General features: G+C 52.4%; 1 protein-coding gene across 6 annotated transcripts in view; it reads left to right on the top strand.

The window, feature by feature from the left end:
* The window catches only part of LOC110503487 (Down syndrome cell adhesion molecule-like protein 1 homolog), a 296,025-nt gene that overhangs the window by 175,377 nt on the left and 103,105 nt on the right, over positions 1 to 17,543 (top strand). For all 6 annotated transcript variants that reach the window (XR_005039325.1, XM_036961298.1, XM_036961296.1 and 3 more), the window contains exons 4-6: positions 13,552 to 13,698; positions 13,919 to 14,197; positions 17,076 to 17,351. Coding sequence is in view for 5 of the 6 variants with exons in the window: in XM_036961298.1 (XP_036817193.1) it covers positions 13,552 to 13,698; positions 13,919 to 14,197; positions 17,076 to 17,351 (702 nt within the window). In the remaining variant the exon portion in view is untranslated. The remainder of the gene's footprint in view (positions 1 to 13,551; positions 13,699 to 13,918; positions 14,198 to 17,075; positions 17,352 to 17,543) is intronic.

The following is a 17,543-nucleotide window of genomic DNA, read 5'->3' as shown; positions in this document are numbered from 1 at the left end:
ACATACCAATTAGGATCTGGCTAAAAATACTTGAATCAGTCATAGAGCCCATTGCCCTTTATGGTTGTGAGGTCTGGGGTCCGCTCACCAACCAAGACTTCACAAAATGGGACAAACACCAAATTGAGACACTGCATGCAGAATTTTACAAAAATATCCTCCGTGTACAACGAAAAACACCAAATAATGCACGCAGAGCTGAATTAGGCCGATTCCCGCTAACTATCAAAACCCATAATTTTTTTTTGATTTTCCAGAGAAGATCCAGATCTCAGGGAATTAGACCAAAGTTCTCAATTGGTACAAAATATATAGAGTACTGTACACACTACAATTATTTAGGATTAAAAATAAGTTCAACTGGGGCAGTGAATGAGCTGAAAGAGGAAGCACACAGGGCATTCTATGCCATTAAAAAGCTAATTCAAATTGAAATACCTATTCAAATTTGGCGAAAACTAATTGAATGTGTCATTGAACCAATTGCACTTTATGGCAGCGAGGTGCGGGGTCCACTTGCAAAACAAGATTTCACCAAATGGGACAAACTGTCACGTTCTGACCATCGTTCGTGTGTGTTTTCCTTGTTTTAGTGTTGGTCAGGACGTGAACTGGGTGGGCATTCTATGTTGGATGTCTTGTTTGTCTATTTCTATGTCCGGCCTGATATGGTTCTCAATCAGAGGCAGGTGTTAGTCATTGTCTCTGATTGGGAACCATATTTAGGTAGCCTGGGTTTCACTGTGTGTTTGTGGGTGATTGTCCTTAGTGTTAGTTTGCACCAGTTTAGGCTGTTTCGGTTTTCATTACGTTTATTATTTTGCACTGTTTGTATTTGGATTCATGTTGCTATAGTCACAATAAACATGGATCGCAATCTACACGCCGCATTTTGGTCCGACTCTCCTTCACACCTAGAAGACCGTTACAGAATCACCCACCACAACAGGACCAAGCGGTGTGGTAATGGGCAAAGGAGAAAGCAGCAGCAGGAGCAGCGCGAGGAGGTATGGACATGGGAGGACGAATTAGACGGTAAAGGACCTTGGGCTCAGCCAGGAGAGTATCGCCGCCCCAAGGAAGAACGGGAGGCGGCGAAAGCGGAGAGGCGTTGGTATGAGGAGGCAGCGCGGCGTCGTGGATGGAAGCCCGGGAGTCAGCCCCAAAAATTTCTTGGGGGGGGGCTAACAGGGAGTATGGCTACGCCAGGTAGGAGACCTGAGCCAACTTCCTGTGGTTACCGGGGGGCTAGAGAGACCGGGCAGGCACCGTGTTATGCTGTGGAGCGCACGGTGTCCCCAGTGCGGGTGCACAGCCCGGTGCGGTACATTCCAGCTCCGCGTATCGGCCGGGCTAGAGTGGGCATCGAGCCAAGTGCCATGAAGCCGGCTCTACGCATCTGGTCTCCAGTGCGTCTCCTTGGGCCGGCTTACATGGCACCAGCCTTGCGCACGGTGTCCCCGGTTCGCCTGCATAGCCCAGTGCGGGCTATTCCACCTCGCCGCACTGGCAGGGCGACCGGGACCATTCAACCGGGTAAGGTTGGACAGGCTCGGTGCTCAAGAGCTCCAGTGCGCCTGCACGGCCCGGTCTATCCGTCACCACCTCCACACCCCAGCCCTCCGGTGGCAGCTCCCCGTACCAGGCTGTCTCTCCGGCCCATCCGTCCAGAGCCTTCCTCCTCTCCAGCGCTGCCGGAGCCTCCCGCCTGTCCGGCGCCTCTGCCGGAGCCTCCCGCCTGTCCGGCGCCTCTGCCGGAGCTTCCCGTCTGCCCGGCGCCATCGGAGTTTCCCGTCTGCCCAACGCCGCCAGTGCCGCCCGTCTGCCCAGCGCCGCCAGTGCCGCCCGTCTGCCCAGCGCCGCCAGTGCCGCCCGTCTGCCCAGCGCCGCCAGTGCCGCCCGTCTGCCCAGTGCCGCCAGCGCCGCCCGTCTGCCCAGCGCCGCCAGCGCCGCCCGTCTGCCAGGAGCCGCCAGTGCCGCCCGTCTGCCAGGGGCCGCCAGTGCCGCCAGTCAGCCAGGGGCCGCCAGTGCCGCCAGTCAGCCAGGGGCCGCCAGTGCCGCCAGTCAGCCAGGGGCCGCCAGTGCCGCCAGTCAGCCAGGGGCCGCCAGTGCCGTCAGTCAGCCCAGCGCCAGCGCCGCCAGTCAACCAGGGGCCGCCAGAGCTGCCAGTCTGCAAGGAGCTACCAGTCTGCAAGGAGCCGCCAGAGCTGCCTGTCTGCAGGATGCCGCCAAAGCTGCTAGTCTGCAAGGAGCCGCCAGAGCTGCTAGTCTGCAAGGAGCCGCCAGAGCTGCCAGTTAGCATGGAGCAGCCAGGGCCGCCAGTCAGCATGGAGCAGCCAGGGCCGCCAGTCAGCATGGAGCAGCCAGGGCCGCCAGTCAGCATGGAGCAGCCAGTGCTGCCAGTCAGCATGGAGCAGCCAGATCTGCCAGTCGACCAGACTCTTCCAGATCTGCCAGTCGACCAGACTCTTCCAGATCTGCCAGTCGACCAGACTCTTCCAGATCTGCCAGTCGACCAGACTCTTCCAGATCTGCCAGTCGACCAGACTCTTCCAGATCTGCCAGTCGGCCAGACTCTTCCAGATCTGCCAGTCGGCCAGGATCTGCCAGAACCGCCAGCCAGCCAGGATCTGCCGGATCTAACTACCTGCCTGAGCTTCCTCTCAGTGCTGTGCTACCCATCAGTCCCGAGCTACTTCTGTCCCGAGCTGCCCCTCTGTCTCGAGCTGACCCTCTGTCCCGAGCTGTCATTAAGAAGGGTCACCTATCTAGGGACGCTAAGGAGGTGGACTAAAACTGTTATGGAGTGGGGTCCACGTCCAGCGCCAGAGCCGCCACCGCGGACAGATGCCCACCCACACCCTCCCCCATAGGTTTAAGTTGTGCGTCCGGAGTCCGCACCTTGGAGGGGGGGTACTGTCACGTTCTGACCATCGTTCGTGTGTGTTTTCCTTGTTTTAGTGTTGGTCAGGACGTGAACTGGGTGGGCATTCTATGTTGGATGTCTTGTTTGTCTATTTCTATGTCCGGCCTGATATGGTTCTCAATCAGAGGCAGGTGTTAGTCATTGTCTCTGATTGGGAACCATATTTAGGTAGCCTGGGTTTCACTGTGTGTTTGTGGGTGATTGTCCTTAGTGTTAGTTTGCACCAGTTTAGGCTGTTTCGGTTTTCATTACGTTTATTATTTTGCACTGTTTGTATTTGGATTCATGTTGCTATAGTCACAATAAACATGGATCGCAATCTACACGCCGCATTTTGGTCCGACTCTCCTTCACACCTAGAAGACCGTTACACAAACACCCCATTGAAACCCTGCATGCAGAGTTCTGTAAGATTCTCCTACATGTCCAGAGGAAAACTACAAACAATGCATGCAGGGCAGAATTAGGCCAATATCCACTAATAGTAAAAACACAAAAAAGAGCAATTAAGTTTTGGAAACATCTAAAATACAGTGACCCCCTCTCATGTCATTACCAAGCCCTGCAATGCCAAGAGCTGAGCAAAGAAAAGAGTCCCCTCATCCAGCTGGTCCTGAGGCTGAGTTCACAAACCTGTTCTACTAACGCACTGAAGCCTCAGGACCAGACCATCCAATCAATCAGGATAAACCACATTACAACACAGTCAAAACAAAACAATTTTGGTTATTGGGAAACACAAGCACAAACACAAAGCAAAATGCAGTGCTATCTGGCCCTAAATCGACATACATCGTGGCTAAATATTTTACCATGGTTACTGATCAAAACCTTAGAAAGACCCTTGACAAAGTACAGGCTCAGTGAGCACAGCCTTGCCATTGAGAAGGGAAGACACAGGAAAACCTGGCTCCCTGTAGAGGAAAGGCTGTGCAACCACTGCACAACAGCAGAACCTGAGATGGAGCTGCATTTCCTGACTAAATGTCAAAAATATAAAACAATTAGAGAGTGTAATTTCCCCAAATTTGAAACCCTTAGAGAGAGAGAGAGAGAGAGAGAGAGAGAGACAGACATTAATACATTAGCCTATAGGTGAACAGAAACAGTTGGGATGATTCTTTGCCTAGGAATATTGGATTCCATGTTGAGTGTGTGTATGCAATGTCACTGTGTCATTGTTAATGCTGATCCCTCAGCCACTCTGTTGGGAGCCTGGTGGTTTGTGTGAAAGCTCCTGTGAGGATGCCTTTGGTGTGTGTCTCCTAGCTAATGATTATCTGCATGGTAGTTAGTCCTCTGTATCGATCCCAGAGCTCTCTCTCTCTCTCTCTCTCTCTCTCTCTCTCTCTCTCTCTCTCTCTCTCTCTCTCTCTCTCTTTCGCTCTCTCTCTCTCGTTCTCTGTTCATTCTACCTTCACTCATTTAACACCACCTAAAAAATGCAGATTCCGTTCATGAAGGGGCCCTCCTCACCCACAAACACGGACACACACGGACCCTGCTCGCGTCACCGTGTGCCACTGCAGTGCCCCTCTACCCAGCGGTCGTCACGTGACCGCGCAGGCCCTAGCAACAGCCAGTGAGAGCAAAAGACGTAGACTGGCGAAAGAGAAGGAAAGACAGGAGCAAGACACTAGAGAGAGAGAGGGAGAGAGAGAGAGAGAGACAAAGAGAGACAAAGAGAGAGAGAGACAAAGAGAGACAGAGAGAGAGAGAGAGAGAGACAAAGAGAGAGAGAGAGTAGACAGAGAGAGAGAGAGAGAAAGAGTAGACAGAGAGAGAGAGAGAGAGAGAGAGAGAGAAAGAGAGAGAGAGAGAGAGAGAGAGAGAGAGGGAGAGAGAAGAAGGGAGAGGGAAGGGAGCGGAGCATTAATAAGTAATGGGCCCGACAGTTTGAAACGCTCCAGGATAGCATTGCGGCGAGGGAGGCAGCATCATTTGCATGTGGTCCAAGAACAAAACCCTCCCTCCTGCCTAACCGGGACGCAATGTCCTCCCTCTCTCTCTCAACGCGTCTTTATCCGTCCCCTTCGTCTATCTGTCGCGGTCTACCGGTCTCCATGCTTCGCACTTCGTCTCTCTTCCATCGTGTGTCTTTTGACTCCTCCCCTGTAGTTGTCTCTGTTGTTGTTGTTGATCTGTTGTTACCCCCCTCCACCAAACCACCCGGGCGGTGGGCACTCTTGCCTTAACGTGTGTTTTTCTTCAGTTGCCGTTGAGTTTTTTTTTTTTTTTTTCCCCCTCTCTCACTTTTTCTTCCCCCTTTTACTTGGGGACGATTTGTTGAAAGTGGCAGCCGTATAGATGAGGATATATTTAGCCATGCCTTGTCTTGCCTCCCCTCCTCCCTCCCCTCTTGCAACCGTCTCTCGAAGACGATGGGGGTTTCCTTCCACGTTCAAAACGTACAGAGAAGCAGAAATGCTTGGGGCTGAAAAATATGTGTGTGTGTGTGTGTGTGTGTGTGTGTGTGTGTGTGTGTTTGTGCGGTTTGGGACCCTTTAGCGTCGGCGTTTGGGCCTAAAGACACACACAAACACACACACACACACACATTCAATAGCAGCTTTATTCTGCACTCGACCCTGCCCCGGGCTGAGCAGCCAAACACACTCCATTACTTACAGGGCCTCCTGAAAGAGGAGGAGAGGGGAGGAAGGAGAGACAGAGTGAGGGAGATGTGGGGCAGAGGGGGATTTTTTAGGTTCTTCCATAGTGGGGTAGACCACTATGCACACACACACACACACACACAGAGACACACACACAGGCACACAAACTCCTGGAGGCGGAGACAGACTAGACAAGAATTGATCTGCTCTCCCAAAAGGAAAGGCTCACATGCGAGGAGAGGAGGGAATTGTTTGTGCACATGTGTGGTGAATATGCCTGCAGCCTCCCGTCCTCTCTTTCCTCTTTCTGCCTCTCCCTCCATCCATCTCCATCTGCCCTCCTCCCTGTGGGGTCAGCCGTTTCTCTCCTCCGCTGACTCTCTCCGTCCGGGCCCAGCCAGTCTCCCTTAACGACAGGTGTGTCGCTCTCGCGCTCTGATTTCACAGAAAGCAAAACAGGGTATAATCAGATAAATAGCAAATGCCCCTGAAAAGTGAGCTAAAGGGGTGAGGAGGGAACGGAGGGAGGATCTCTACCCTGTCGGAGATACTAAACAGGGGCAGATCCTGACCAAACACAGACTCGGCGACCACCGACTGGCTATAGAAAAAGGGAGACATGGCTACCCAAAGAGGAGAGTCTATCTGGTCACGGCTCCGACAGAGGAGGTAGAGACAGAATATCCACTTGTTCCTCTACTGTGAGAAGTACTCCCAAATGAGGTCATATTCTTTCAAGAAAGCATCTCAGTCAGTTCCTAACGTCTGTGCATTTACTGACGACGTAAAGCTGGGAATTGCTCTGGGTGAGGGAGAAACCGCAAATATGACTGCCAGACATGTCTATGATTAGCCTGATGGACAGCCCAATGACCATTCATTGCCTGAAGTATTTACGGTATTGTGTATAACTTGCGTAGCCTGCATTTGGGTGTTTATTTTGTGAGCCGTTGGTTATTTTTCTTGGGGTGATGTTAAATGTGTCCGACGACGTTTCCGCAACATTTCCGCAACGTTTCCGCAACGTTTCCGCAACACAACAGCAATAGTGTTGTTCCTGTATACACCATTATGTGCACTATTAGTAGTACCACTGAAATGAACTGTATTTCCTACTCACATTGTACTGAGAGAGAGAGAGCGAGAGAGAGAGAGAGAGAGAGAGAGAGAGACAAAGAGAGAGAGAGGGAGAGAGAGAGAGAGAGAGAGAGAGAGAGGAAAGAGGGACATCCCATGATGAAGAGAGCGAGTGGGGGATGAAGAGAGAGAAGGCCTCAGCCATCATCACTAGGAACAATCCACTACTGATGGTTCCAGGGGGAGGTGAGGAGGGGGGGAAACAGTTCTCTGCTCATCAATTAGATTAAAGAGAAGGCCTTGTCCACCTCGTCCTCTTAGCCTTACCCCCTTTCAGTGCACACTTTCACTTTCCTCTCTCTCCCTCTGCTTTCCACTCTCTCCCTCTCCACTCCTTTCCTCTCTCTCTCTGCCTCTCCCTCTCCTTTCCCCCTCTGCTTTCCTCCCTCCCCCTCTCCTCTGCTCTCGCTCCCTCTCCTCTCCTTTCCTCGCTCCCCTCTCCTCTCCTCTCTCTCCCTCTCCTCTCCTTTCCTCTCTCCCCCCTCCTCTCCTCTCTCTCCCTCTGCTTTCCCCTCTCTCCCTCTCCTTTCCTCTCTCTCATCTCCTCTTCCTCTCTCTCCCTCTGCTTTCCACTCTCTCTCTCTCCTTTCCTCTCTCTTCCACTCCTTTCCTCTCTCTCCCTCTCCTTTCCTCTCTCTCCCACTCCTTTCCCCTCTCTCCATTTCCTTTCCTCTCTCTCCCACTCCTTTCCTCTCTCTCCCTCTCCTTTCCTCTCTCTCCCTCTGCTTTACTTTCTTTCCCTCTCCACTCCTTTCCTCTCTCCCTCTATTTCTTCCCTCCCCCTCTGCTCTCCTCTCTCTCCCTCTCATCTCCTTTCCTCTCTCTCGCTCCCTCTCCTCTTCTTTCCTCTCTCTTCCTCTCTTTTCCTCCCTCTATTTCTTCCCTCCCCCTCTGCTCTCCTCTCTCTCTCTCTCTCTCTCTCTCCCTCTCCTCTCCTTTCCTCTCTCCCTCTCTTTTCCTCTCTCTCCCTCTGCTTTCCTTTCTTTCCCTCTCCGCTCCTTTCCTCTCTCCCTCTCCTCTCCTTTCCTCTATCTCCCTCTGATTTCCTCTCTCTCACTCTCCTCTCCTTTCCTCTCTCCGTCTCTTTCCTCCATCCCCTGTACTTTCCTCTCTTTCCCTCTCCTCTCCTTTCCTGTTTCCCTCTCCTCTCGTTTTCTCTTTCTCTTTCTCTCCCCCTCTCCTCTCCTTTCCTCTCTCTCCCTCTTCTCTCTTCTCCTCTCTCTCCATCTGCTTTCCCCTCTCTCCCTCTCATTTCCTCTCTCTCCCTCTCCTTTCCTCTCTCTCCCTCTCCTCTCCTTTCCTCTCTCCCTCTGCTTTCCTCTCTCTCCCTCTGCTTTCCCTTCTCTCCCTCTCCTCTCATTTCCTCTCTCCCTCTGCTTTCCACTCTCTCCCTCTCCTCTCCTCTCTCTCCCTCTGCTTTCCCCTCTCTCCCTCTCCTTTCCTCTCTCCCTCTGCTTTCCCCTCTCTCCCTCTCCTTTCCTCTCTCTCCCTCTCCTCTCCTTTCCTCTCTCCCTCTGCTTTCCACTCTCCTTTCCTCTCTCTCCCTCTGCTTTACTTTCTTTCCCTCTCCACTCATTTCCTCTCTCTCGCTCCCTCTCCTTTTCTTTCCTCTTTCTTCCTCTCTTTTCCTCTCTTCCTCGATGTCTTCCCTCCCCCTCTGCTCTCCTCTCTCTCCCTATCCTCTCCTCTCTCTCCCTCTCCTCTCCTTTCCTCTATCCCTCTCTTCCCTCCCTCACCCTCTGCTTTCCTCTCTCTCCCTCTCCTTTCCTCTCTCCCTCTCTTTCCTCCCTCCCCCTCTGCTTTCCTCTCTTTCCCTCTCCTCTCCTTTCCTCTTCCCCTCTCCTCTCTTTTCCTCTTTCTCTCCCCCTCTCCTCTGCTTTCCACTCTCTCCCTGTCCTATCTCTCCCTCTGCTTTGCCCTCTCTCCCTCTCCTTTCCTCTCTCTCCCTCTCCTTTCCTCTCTCTCCCTCTCCTTTCCTCTCTCTCCCTCTGCTTTCCACTCTCTCCCTCTCCACTCCTTTCCTCTCTCTCGCTCCCTCTCCTCTTCTTTCCTCTCTCTCCTTCTGCTTTCCTTTCTTTCCCTCTCCTCTCCTTTCCTCTCTCCCTCTGCTTTCCTTTCTTTCCCTCTCCTCTCATTTCCTCTCTCTCCCTCTAATTTCCTTTCTTTCCCTCTCCTCTCCTTTCCTCTCTCCCTCTCTTTCCTCCCTCACCCTTTACTTTCCTCCCTCACCCTCTGCTTTCCTCTCTCTCCCTTTCTTTTCCTCTCTTTCCCTCTCCTCCCTCCCCCTCTACTTTCATCTCTTTCCTCCCTCCCCCTCTACTTTCCTCTCTTTCCCTCTCCTCTCCTTTCCTGTTTCCCTCTCCTCTCATTTTCTATTTCTCTCCCCCTCTCCTCTCCTTTCCTCTCTCTCCCTCTTCTCTCTTCTCCTCTCTCTCCCTCTGCTTTCCCCTCTCTCCCTCTCCTTTCCTCTCTCTCCCTCTCCTCTCCTTTCCTCTCTCCCTCTGCTTTCCACTCTCCTTTCCTCTCTCTCCCTCTGCTTTACTTTCTTTCCCTCTCCACTCCTTTCCTCTCTCTCCCTCTCCTTTCCTCTCTCCCTCTGCTTTCCCCTCTCTCCCTCTCCTTTCCTCTCTCTCCCTCTCCTCTCCTTTCCTCTCTCCCTCTGCTTTCCACTCTCCTTTCCTCTCTCTCCCTCTGCTTTACTTTCTTTCCCTCTCCACTCCTTTCCTCTCTCTCCCTCTCATCTCCTTTCCTCTCTCCCTCTGCTTTCCACTCTCCTTTCCTCTCTCTCCCTCTGCTTTACTTTCTTTCCCTCTCCACTCCTTTCCTCTCTCTCCCTCTCCTTTCCTCTCTCTCCCTCTCCTCTCCTTTCCTCTCTCCCTCTGCTTTCCCCTCTCTCCCTCTCCTTTCCTCTCTCTCCCTCTCCTCTCCTTTCCTCTCTCCCTCTGCTTTCCACTCTCCTTTCCTCTCTCTCCCTCTGCTTTACTTTCTTTCCCTCTCCACTCATTTCCTCTCTCTCGCTCCCTCTCCTTTTCTTTCCTCTTTCTTCCTCTTTTCCTCTCTCCCTCGATTTCTTCCCTCCCCCTCTGCTCTCCTCTCTCTCCCTATCCTCTCCTCTCTCTCCCTCTCCTCTCCTTTCCTCTATCCCTCTCTTCCCTCCCTCACGCTCTGCTTTCCTCTCTCTCCCTCTCCTTTCCTCTCTCCCTCTCTTTCCTCCCTCCCCCTCTGCTTTCCTCTCTTTCCCTATCCTCTCCTTTCCTCTTCCCCTCTCCTCTCTTTTCCTCTTTCTCTCCCCCTCTCCTCTGCTTTCCACTCTCTCCCTGTCCTCTCTCCCTCTGCTTTGCCCTCTCTCCCTCTCCTTTCCTCTCTCTCCCTCTCCTTTCCTCTCTCTCCCTCTCCTTTTCTCTCTCTCCCTCTGCTTTCCACTCTCTCCCTCTCCACTCCTTTCCTCTCTCTCGCTCCCTCCTCTCTTCTTTCCTCTCTCTCCTTCTGCTTTCCTTTATTTCCCTCTCCTCTCCTTTCCTCTCTCTCCCTCTGCTTTCCTTTCTTTCCCTCTCCTCTCATTTCCTCTCTCTCCCTCTGCTTTCCTTTCTTTCCCGCTCCTCTCCTTTCCTCTCTCCCTCTCTTTCCTCCCTCACCCTCTACTTTCCTCCCTCACCCTCTGCTTTCCTCTCTCTCCCTTTCTTTTCCTCTCTTTCCCTCTCCTCTCCTTACCTCTCTCCCCTCCCTCCCCCTCTACTTTCCTCTCTTTCCTCCCTCCCCCTCTGCTTTCCTCTCTTTTCCTCTCCTCTCCTTTCCTCTTCCCCTCTCCTCTCTTTTCCTCTTTCTCTCCCCCTCTCCTCTGCTTTCCACTCTCTCCCTGTCCTCTCTCTCCCTCTTCTTTCCCCTCTTTCCCTCTCCTTTCCTCTCCTCTCATTTCCTCTCTCTCCCTCTGCTTTCCTTTCTTTCCCTCTCCTCTCCTTTCCTCTCTCCCTCTCTTTCCTCCCTCACCCTCTACTTTCCTCCCTCACCCTCTGCTTTCCTCTCTCCCTTTCTTTTCCTCTCTTTCCTCCCTCCCCCTCTACTTTCCTCTCTTTCCCTCTCCTCTCCTTTCCTGTTTCCCTCTCCTCTCGTTTTCTCTTTCTCTCCCCCTCTCCTTTCCTCTCTCTCCCTCTTCTCTCTTCCTCTCTCTCCAGCTGCTTTCCCCTCTCTCCCTCTCATTTCCTCTCTCTCCGTCTCCTTTCCTCTCTCTCCCTCTCCTCTCCTTTCCTCTCTCTCCCTCTGCTTTCCTTTCTTTCCCTCTCCTCTCATTTTCTCTCTCTCCCTCTGCTTTCCTTTCTTTACCTCTCCTCTCCTTTCCTCTCTCCCTCTCCTTCCTCCCTCACCCTCTGCTTTCCTCTCTCTCCCTCTCCTTTCACCTCTTTCCCTCTGCTTTCCTTTCTTCCCCTCTCCTTTCCTCTTTCCCTCTTTCCTCCCTCCCCTTCTGCTTTCCTCTCTCTCCCTCTCCTTTCCTCTCTCTTCCTCTCCTTTCCTCTCTCTCCCTCTCCTGTCCTCTTTCCCTCTCTTTCCTCCCCCCCCTCTGCTTTCCTCTCTCTCCCTCTCCCCTCCTTTCCTCTCTCCCTCTCTTTCCTCCCTCCCCCTCTGCTTTCCTCTCTCCCCCTCTGCTTTCCTCCATCTCCCTCTCCTTTCCTCTCTCTTCCTCTCCTGTCCTCTCTCGCCTCTTTCTCTTCACTCCTTCTCAATCATTGCCCCTCCCCTAACCCCTTTCTTCTCTGTCCTCTCTCCTTTCTGCCCTCTTTCCCTCCTTCTATTCTGTAATGTGCTCTTTCTTTCCCTGGCTGCGGCTGAAATGGCGCCCTATTCACTATATTTTGCACTACTTTTGATCAGATCCCTGTGGTCCTTAGTCACAATTAGGGCACTATATATGGAATAGGGTGCCATTTCAGTTGCACTTCCTGTCTGTGTCAGTGTGTTGTGACAGGGTGGTGAGGGTGTTGTACGAAGTGCACATTATCCTGTAAGACTTAATACCCAGGTTGGAACTAAAGGGCAGGCTCGCAATTACAGCCTTCACGGCCTAGCACTCAGCACGACAACAGTTAGCCACGAACACACACACACACATCTCTACGGTAGTACTAAAGGACACACACAGGTAAATAGATATTAAGCCATTTACATTTTTTTTTATGAACACTCATAGTAGAAAACGGTATACTGTGTGTGTGTGTGTGTGTGTGTGTGTGTGTGTGTGTGTGTGTGTGTGTGTGTGTGTGTGTGTGTGTGTGACCTGTGCGTATAATCCAGCGTCTATGAGATAGTTGAATGTTGTGTGAATGTTGATATGAGGTTGTCGTCAGTTTTGAAGGCAGGAAGGATCAGGCGATCCGGTTGCAGTGCCGTCTGAGTCTTGTTAGAGTGATGGAGTGTGTGTGTGTGTGTGTGTGTGTGTGTGTGTGTGTGTGTGTGTGTGTGTGTGTGTGTGTGTGTGTGTGTGTGTGTGTGTGTGTGTGTGTGTGTGCGTGCGTGCGTGCGTATGTGTGTGTGTGGCGGGGAGCCAGCCTTGTCGTCTCTGCTTTAATAAATCTCCTTTGGATGGAGCTGTGGAGCCATAAAGTGTATCGATCGCCATCCCTCACACTGCCGCTGCCAGGGCACACACACACTAATGCCCACGCGCTTTATACACTCTCTCCTCACACGCACACACTCCTTTATAAACTCACACAAAAATTGAAGACCAAGTATACTGGTCAAAATAACAGACATAAAACTCATGTCTTTGAATTTATTAGGGTCAGTGTGTCTGGCCAGATGCCGACCAATAGCTACAGGCACTTCCCCTCGCAGCAAGTGTGTGTGGTGTGTAAGTGTACGCTCAACAAAAAAAAATTCCCCTCCTACTGTCTCATGCGTATACGACATGCAAACATTCCCAGAGTCCTTGAGAACACAGTTGTTAACAAACAAGAACCAATCTGAAAACACACTCCCCTTGAAACACTCTGAAACAAAACACACACACATCATAATAATCCCCAAAACTCACAGACAGTGGAATAATGCAGCCTCTCTCAACCCGAGCCAGTGGAGAACAGACAGATGAACGTTAACAGAGGAGTGTAAAAGGGCTGAACACTGAAATCCACTCTGTGTGTCTGTGGGCTTCATGTTGGATCCGGGCCTCATCGACATGAGGATAAATCAGGGGCCGGCTAAGGCACTCACTGATGTGAAATGAAGATGACACTAATATACTGTTACAATAACACAACCGCTGAAATATTAACACATAACCTCTCCCTCTCTGCGTCCTCTCTCTCTCTCTCGCTCTCTCTCTCTCTCTCTCTCTCTCCCCCTCTCTTTCCCTCTCTTCCCCTCTCCCTCTCCCTCCCTCTCTCTCTCTCTCTCTCTCTCTCTCTCCCTCTCCCTCCCTCCCTCTCTCTCTCTCTCTCTTTCTCCCTCTCCCTCTCCCTCTCCCTCTCCCTCTCTCTCTCTCTCCCTCTCTCTCTCCCTCTCTTTCCCTCTCTTTCCCTCTCCACCTCACTCTCTCTCTCCCTCCCTCACTCTCTCTCTCTCTCTCTCTCTCTCTCTCTCTCTCTCCTTCACATGCTCTCTGTATTTAAAGCATAAATCATTAGATGGACAGCATTTGATAGCTGCACTCTTAAAAGCTCCTGTGTGTGTGTGTGTGGGGGGGGGGGGGGGTTAATTGTGCCAGACAAACAATGAATCTATGAATCAATCAATCGGGGACTGGCTTGAGTTGGGTTGACCTGACACTGTTTTTTTTAGTTTTGGACACATGGACTGACGTCCTCCTCTCCCTCCTTCTCCTCTTCCTCCTCCTCCTCTTCCTCCTCCTCTTCCTCCTCCTCCTCTTCTCGCCTACAGGGAACCGTTTCTTCCTGACGTCGTTCGGGGCCCTGTACATATCAGAGGTCCAGAAGGAAGATGCCCTGTCCACCTACCGCTGCATCACCAAGCACAAATACAGTGGAGAGACTCGCCAGAGCAATGGAGCCAGGCTGTCTGTTATGGGTGAGAGAGAGAGTGTGTATGTGTGCGTGAATGTGTGTGTGGGTATGTGTGTGGGTGAGTGTGTTTGTCGTGTGGGTGAGTGTGTTTGTCTGTTGGGCCAATACCGTCTTACAGATCATGGGTTCTTGTTATCCTTGTCGTCACAGAACAGAGACAATTTGGAGACAATATCAGCATGATCAATTTCAGTATTGCTAACCCCCCCCCCCCCCCCTCCCAGACCCTACGGAGTCCACCCCCTCAGTGTTGGACAGTTTCCAGTCCGGCGAGGTCCAAGTGGGACGTAATGTGGAGCTGCCCTGCATCGCCTCGGGCTACCCCAACCCCACCATCCGCTGGCTGAAGGACGGGCGCCCGCTGCCCGCTGACTCCCGCTGGACGCGCCGCCTCACGGGCCTGACGGTCAGCGACCTGCGTCTGGACGACAGCGGCAACTACATCTGCGAGGTCACCAACAGCTTCGGCTCCAAAGAGGTGACCGGTCACCTCAACGTCATCGGTGAGTCACAGGTCACATGTCCCTGTACGAGTCCCTGGGTTAGTTCACCCCAAGTTACCGGAACAGTTTGTTGTTTTGGGGCGAAGGCCTGTAGATGCGTCCCTATGCACATATTGGCCTAATGCACAGGTCCCTCAGAATATTAACTGATCCTGATTGGAGATTTCCGCTTGCCGGTTTTATTCCCACTACGGTCAGTCAGGGTCGTCCGTCTTAAGTTAGTTCGGCCGGGCAACCACATTGTCACAGTCATTGTAAAACGTTTGACGTGTTTAAGGTATTCGGTCGGGCATGTTATCGTGATGTGTTTTTTTGGGGGGGGGGTTGACTTCTCGTTTTGGTCGTTTCCGGTGCCTTCGGGTTTATCCAGTATCAGAGGATGCTTCATGTGTAGGTTTTGCTATTGCCTTGATGCTATTGATCCCAGAGCCACAGACATGTACTATGTATGAGGAGGCTGTGTACTGGCCGTCCGGGACTGGCTTGTAATACAGAAACGCTGTCGTCCTGCAGCTCCGTCCCCGTGACTGAACACAACCACATTGGCATGCAGAATGGGATCCACCACCTTCCTCTCAACCGCGGGGGGGGGGACTGTTGCACATTCAGCCGTTGCGTTCCTCCCACCGCTGTCACCTCTCAAGACCGATCGCCTCGTCCCCCCCCCCCTCCCTCGTCCCCCCTCTATCTGACAGAGGTGTTTACGTAAAGGGGAGAGAGAGTGTGAGAGGGATTGATAGGGAGGAGAGGGGATCGTTTAAGCTCTGTCGGCTGTGTCCTGGACCCCTGTCAACTTCGCCGCGGCCCCTCTCTGAGATGAGTTTGATCCTGATCTCCTGGGACACCTCGCTCCCCTTCCTGCCTGCTCCATTCCGGGTCTCTCGGAACCCCTGCCGAGCGTGGCCGTGGTGACAGGAGAGAACTCTGGTTGTTCCGGGGAGCAGCTTCCCCTGTGTGTCACTGGGTGGAGGGGGGTTATTGTTTTGGGGAAGAGATCTGAGAAGACCACACAGACACACATGGGATGGTGATGTTGAGGAGTGGGAGGGAGGATGAGGGAGGATGAGGTGAGGATGAGGGTGGGAGGAAGGATGAAGGAGGATGAGGGAGGGAGGGAGGATGGGGGGTAGTGGATGTTGGTCCGTTTGGCTGTAGGGCACATCATGGTGAACTCGCACAAAACCTACCTGACAGGGCAGGGGAGGTGGGATAATCATACACACTCACACACACACACACACACACTCACACACACACACACACACACACAGCAGTCCCCAGCACATAACACCAGCTGCCTTATTGCTCACTGACATTTTCGCTCCCTCTCTGTCTCTCTGTCTCAGTTTCTCAGGGTGTCTCATATTCACAGACACCCGTGTCTCTCTCTCTCTCTCTCTCTCTCTCTCTCTCTCTCTCTCTCTCTCTCTCTCTTTCTTTCTTTCTCTCCCTCTCTCTCTTTCTCTCTCTCTCTTTCTCTCTCTCCCTCTCTCTCACCCCTGCACATCACATCTCTCACCCCTCTCCTTCTCTCTACCTCTGCAGAGGGCATGTCTACCCCCCTCTCCTTCTCTCTACCTCTCTGCAGAGGGCATGTCTACCCCCCTCTCCTTCTCTCTACCTCTCTGCAGAGGGCATGTCTACCCCCCTCTCCTTCTCTCTACCTCTCTGCAGAGGGCATGTCTACCCCCCTCTCCTTCTCTCTACCTCTCTGCAGAGGGCATGTCTACCCCCTCTCCTTCTCTCTACCTCTCTACAGAGGGCATGTCTACCCCCTCTCCTTCTCTCTACCTCTCTGCAGAGGGCATGTCTACCCCTCTCTCCTTCTCTCTACCTCTCTGCAGAGGGCATGTCTACCCCCTTCTCCTTCTCTCTACCTCTCTGCAGAGGGCATGTCTACCCCCTCTCCTTCTCTCTACCTCTCTGCAGAGGGCATGTCTACCCCCTCTCCTTCTCTCTACCTATCTGCAGAGGGCATGTCTACCCCCCTCTCCTTCTTTCTACCTCTCTGCAGAGGGCATGTCTACCCCCCTCTCCTTCTCTCTACCTCGGGGTATATAGTCCTGCCATGGGAGAGTTGATTTCCATCCAGTGTAGTTGCATTTCCACCACATCTCTATCATAGCGATGCTGTACACCGACTCCACTGCCAGTATGTACTGTACCAGAGGAGGCTGGTGGAAGGAGCTACCGGAGACTCATTGTAATAGAATCAATAGGACGGAGTCCAACACATCGTTTCCGTGTGTTTGATGTGTCTGGTAACATTTCATTGATTCCAATCCAGGCATTACAGTGAGCCCGTCTGCAGAGGTTTCACTGAATTTCTCTGCAATAAGTGTAAATGTCAGAACTGTAAATGCAAGTTTGATTTGTTGTCCCACCAGCCTCCTCTGTACTGCACTGTAGCACTCACCTGGGTGATGAACTAACGGCAACCATTTTGTACCAGGACATTCTACTGTACATGCATGTCTTACTTTGAACTCTCTGAATGAAGAAATTATGAAATATACTTTCTTAGTGATGTTCCCTGTCCTTACATTTTTGGGGGAGGAAAATTACAGAAAGTTACAGAAGTTACAGCATTTACAAAATAATACTTCTCTGGTTTCATTCTGGCCTCTTCCCCCTCCCCCCCCCCCCCCCTCTCTCTCTCTCTCTCTCTCTCTCCCTCTCCATCTCTCTCTCTCTCTGTCTCTCTCTCTCCCCCCTCTCACTCTCTCTCTCCCCCTCTCTCCGTCCGTCCGTCCCTCTCTCTCTCTCTCTCTCTGTCTCTCTCTCTCTCCCCCTCTTTCTCTCTCTCTACCTCCCTCCCTCCCTCCTTTCCCCTATCTCTGCCTCTCCCCTCTCTATCCTTCCTCACTTCTCTCCAAAGAGCCGTTGAGAGTGACTCTGTCTCCCAAAAACCTGAAGACGGGCATCAGCAGCACGGTGATCCTGTCGTGTGCTGTGCAGGGTTCTCCCCACTTCACCCTGTCCTGGTACCGCAACACAGAACCCGTCCTCCCCGACCAGCACTTCTCCATCCAGGGGGCCCACAACGAGACCCTGTTCATCTCCGCTGCCCAGAAGAGACATTCGGGAGCCTACCAGTGCTTCGCCACCCGCAAGGGCCAGACCGCACAGGACTTCTCCATCATACTGCTGGAGGGTAAGGAATGTGTGTGTGAGTTAAAAGGGTGGGTTGGGGTTGTGTGTGTGTGTGTGTGTGTGTGTGTGTGTGTGTGTGTGTGTGTGTGTGTGTTTGTGTGTGTGTGTGTGTGTGTGTGTGCGTATCAGTGTTTTGCCGGCCTCATAGGGTGAGAAGTGTGAGGGATAGGCTGTGTGCGTGCACGCGTACCTA

The sequence above is a fragment of the Oncorhynchus mykiss genome, chromosome 24 (assembly GCF_013265735.2).
Source record: "Oncorhynchus mykiss isolate Arlee chromosome 24, USDA_OmykA_1.1, whole genome shotgun sequence".
NCBI lineage: Eukaryota > Metazoa > Chordata > Actinopteri > Salmoniformes > Salmonidae > Oncorhynchus > Oncorhynchus mykiss.
This window is presented reverse-complemented; position numbering and strand designations above follow the sequence as displayed.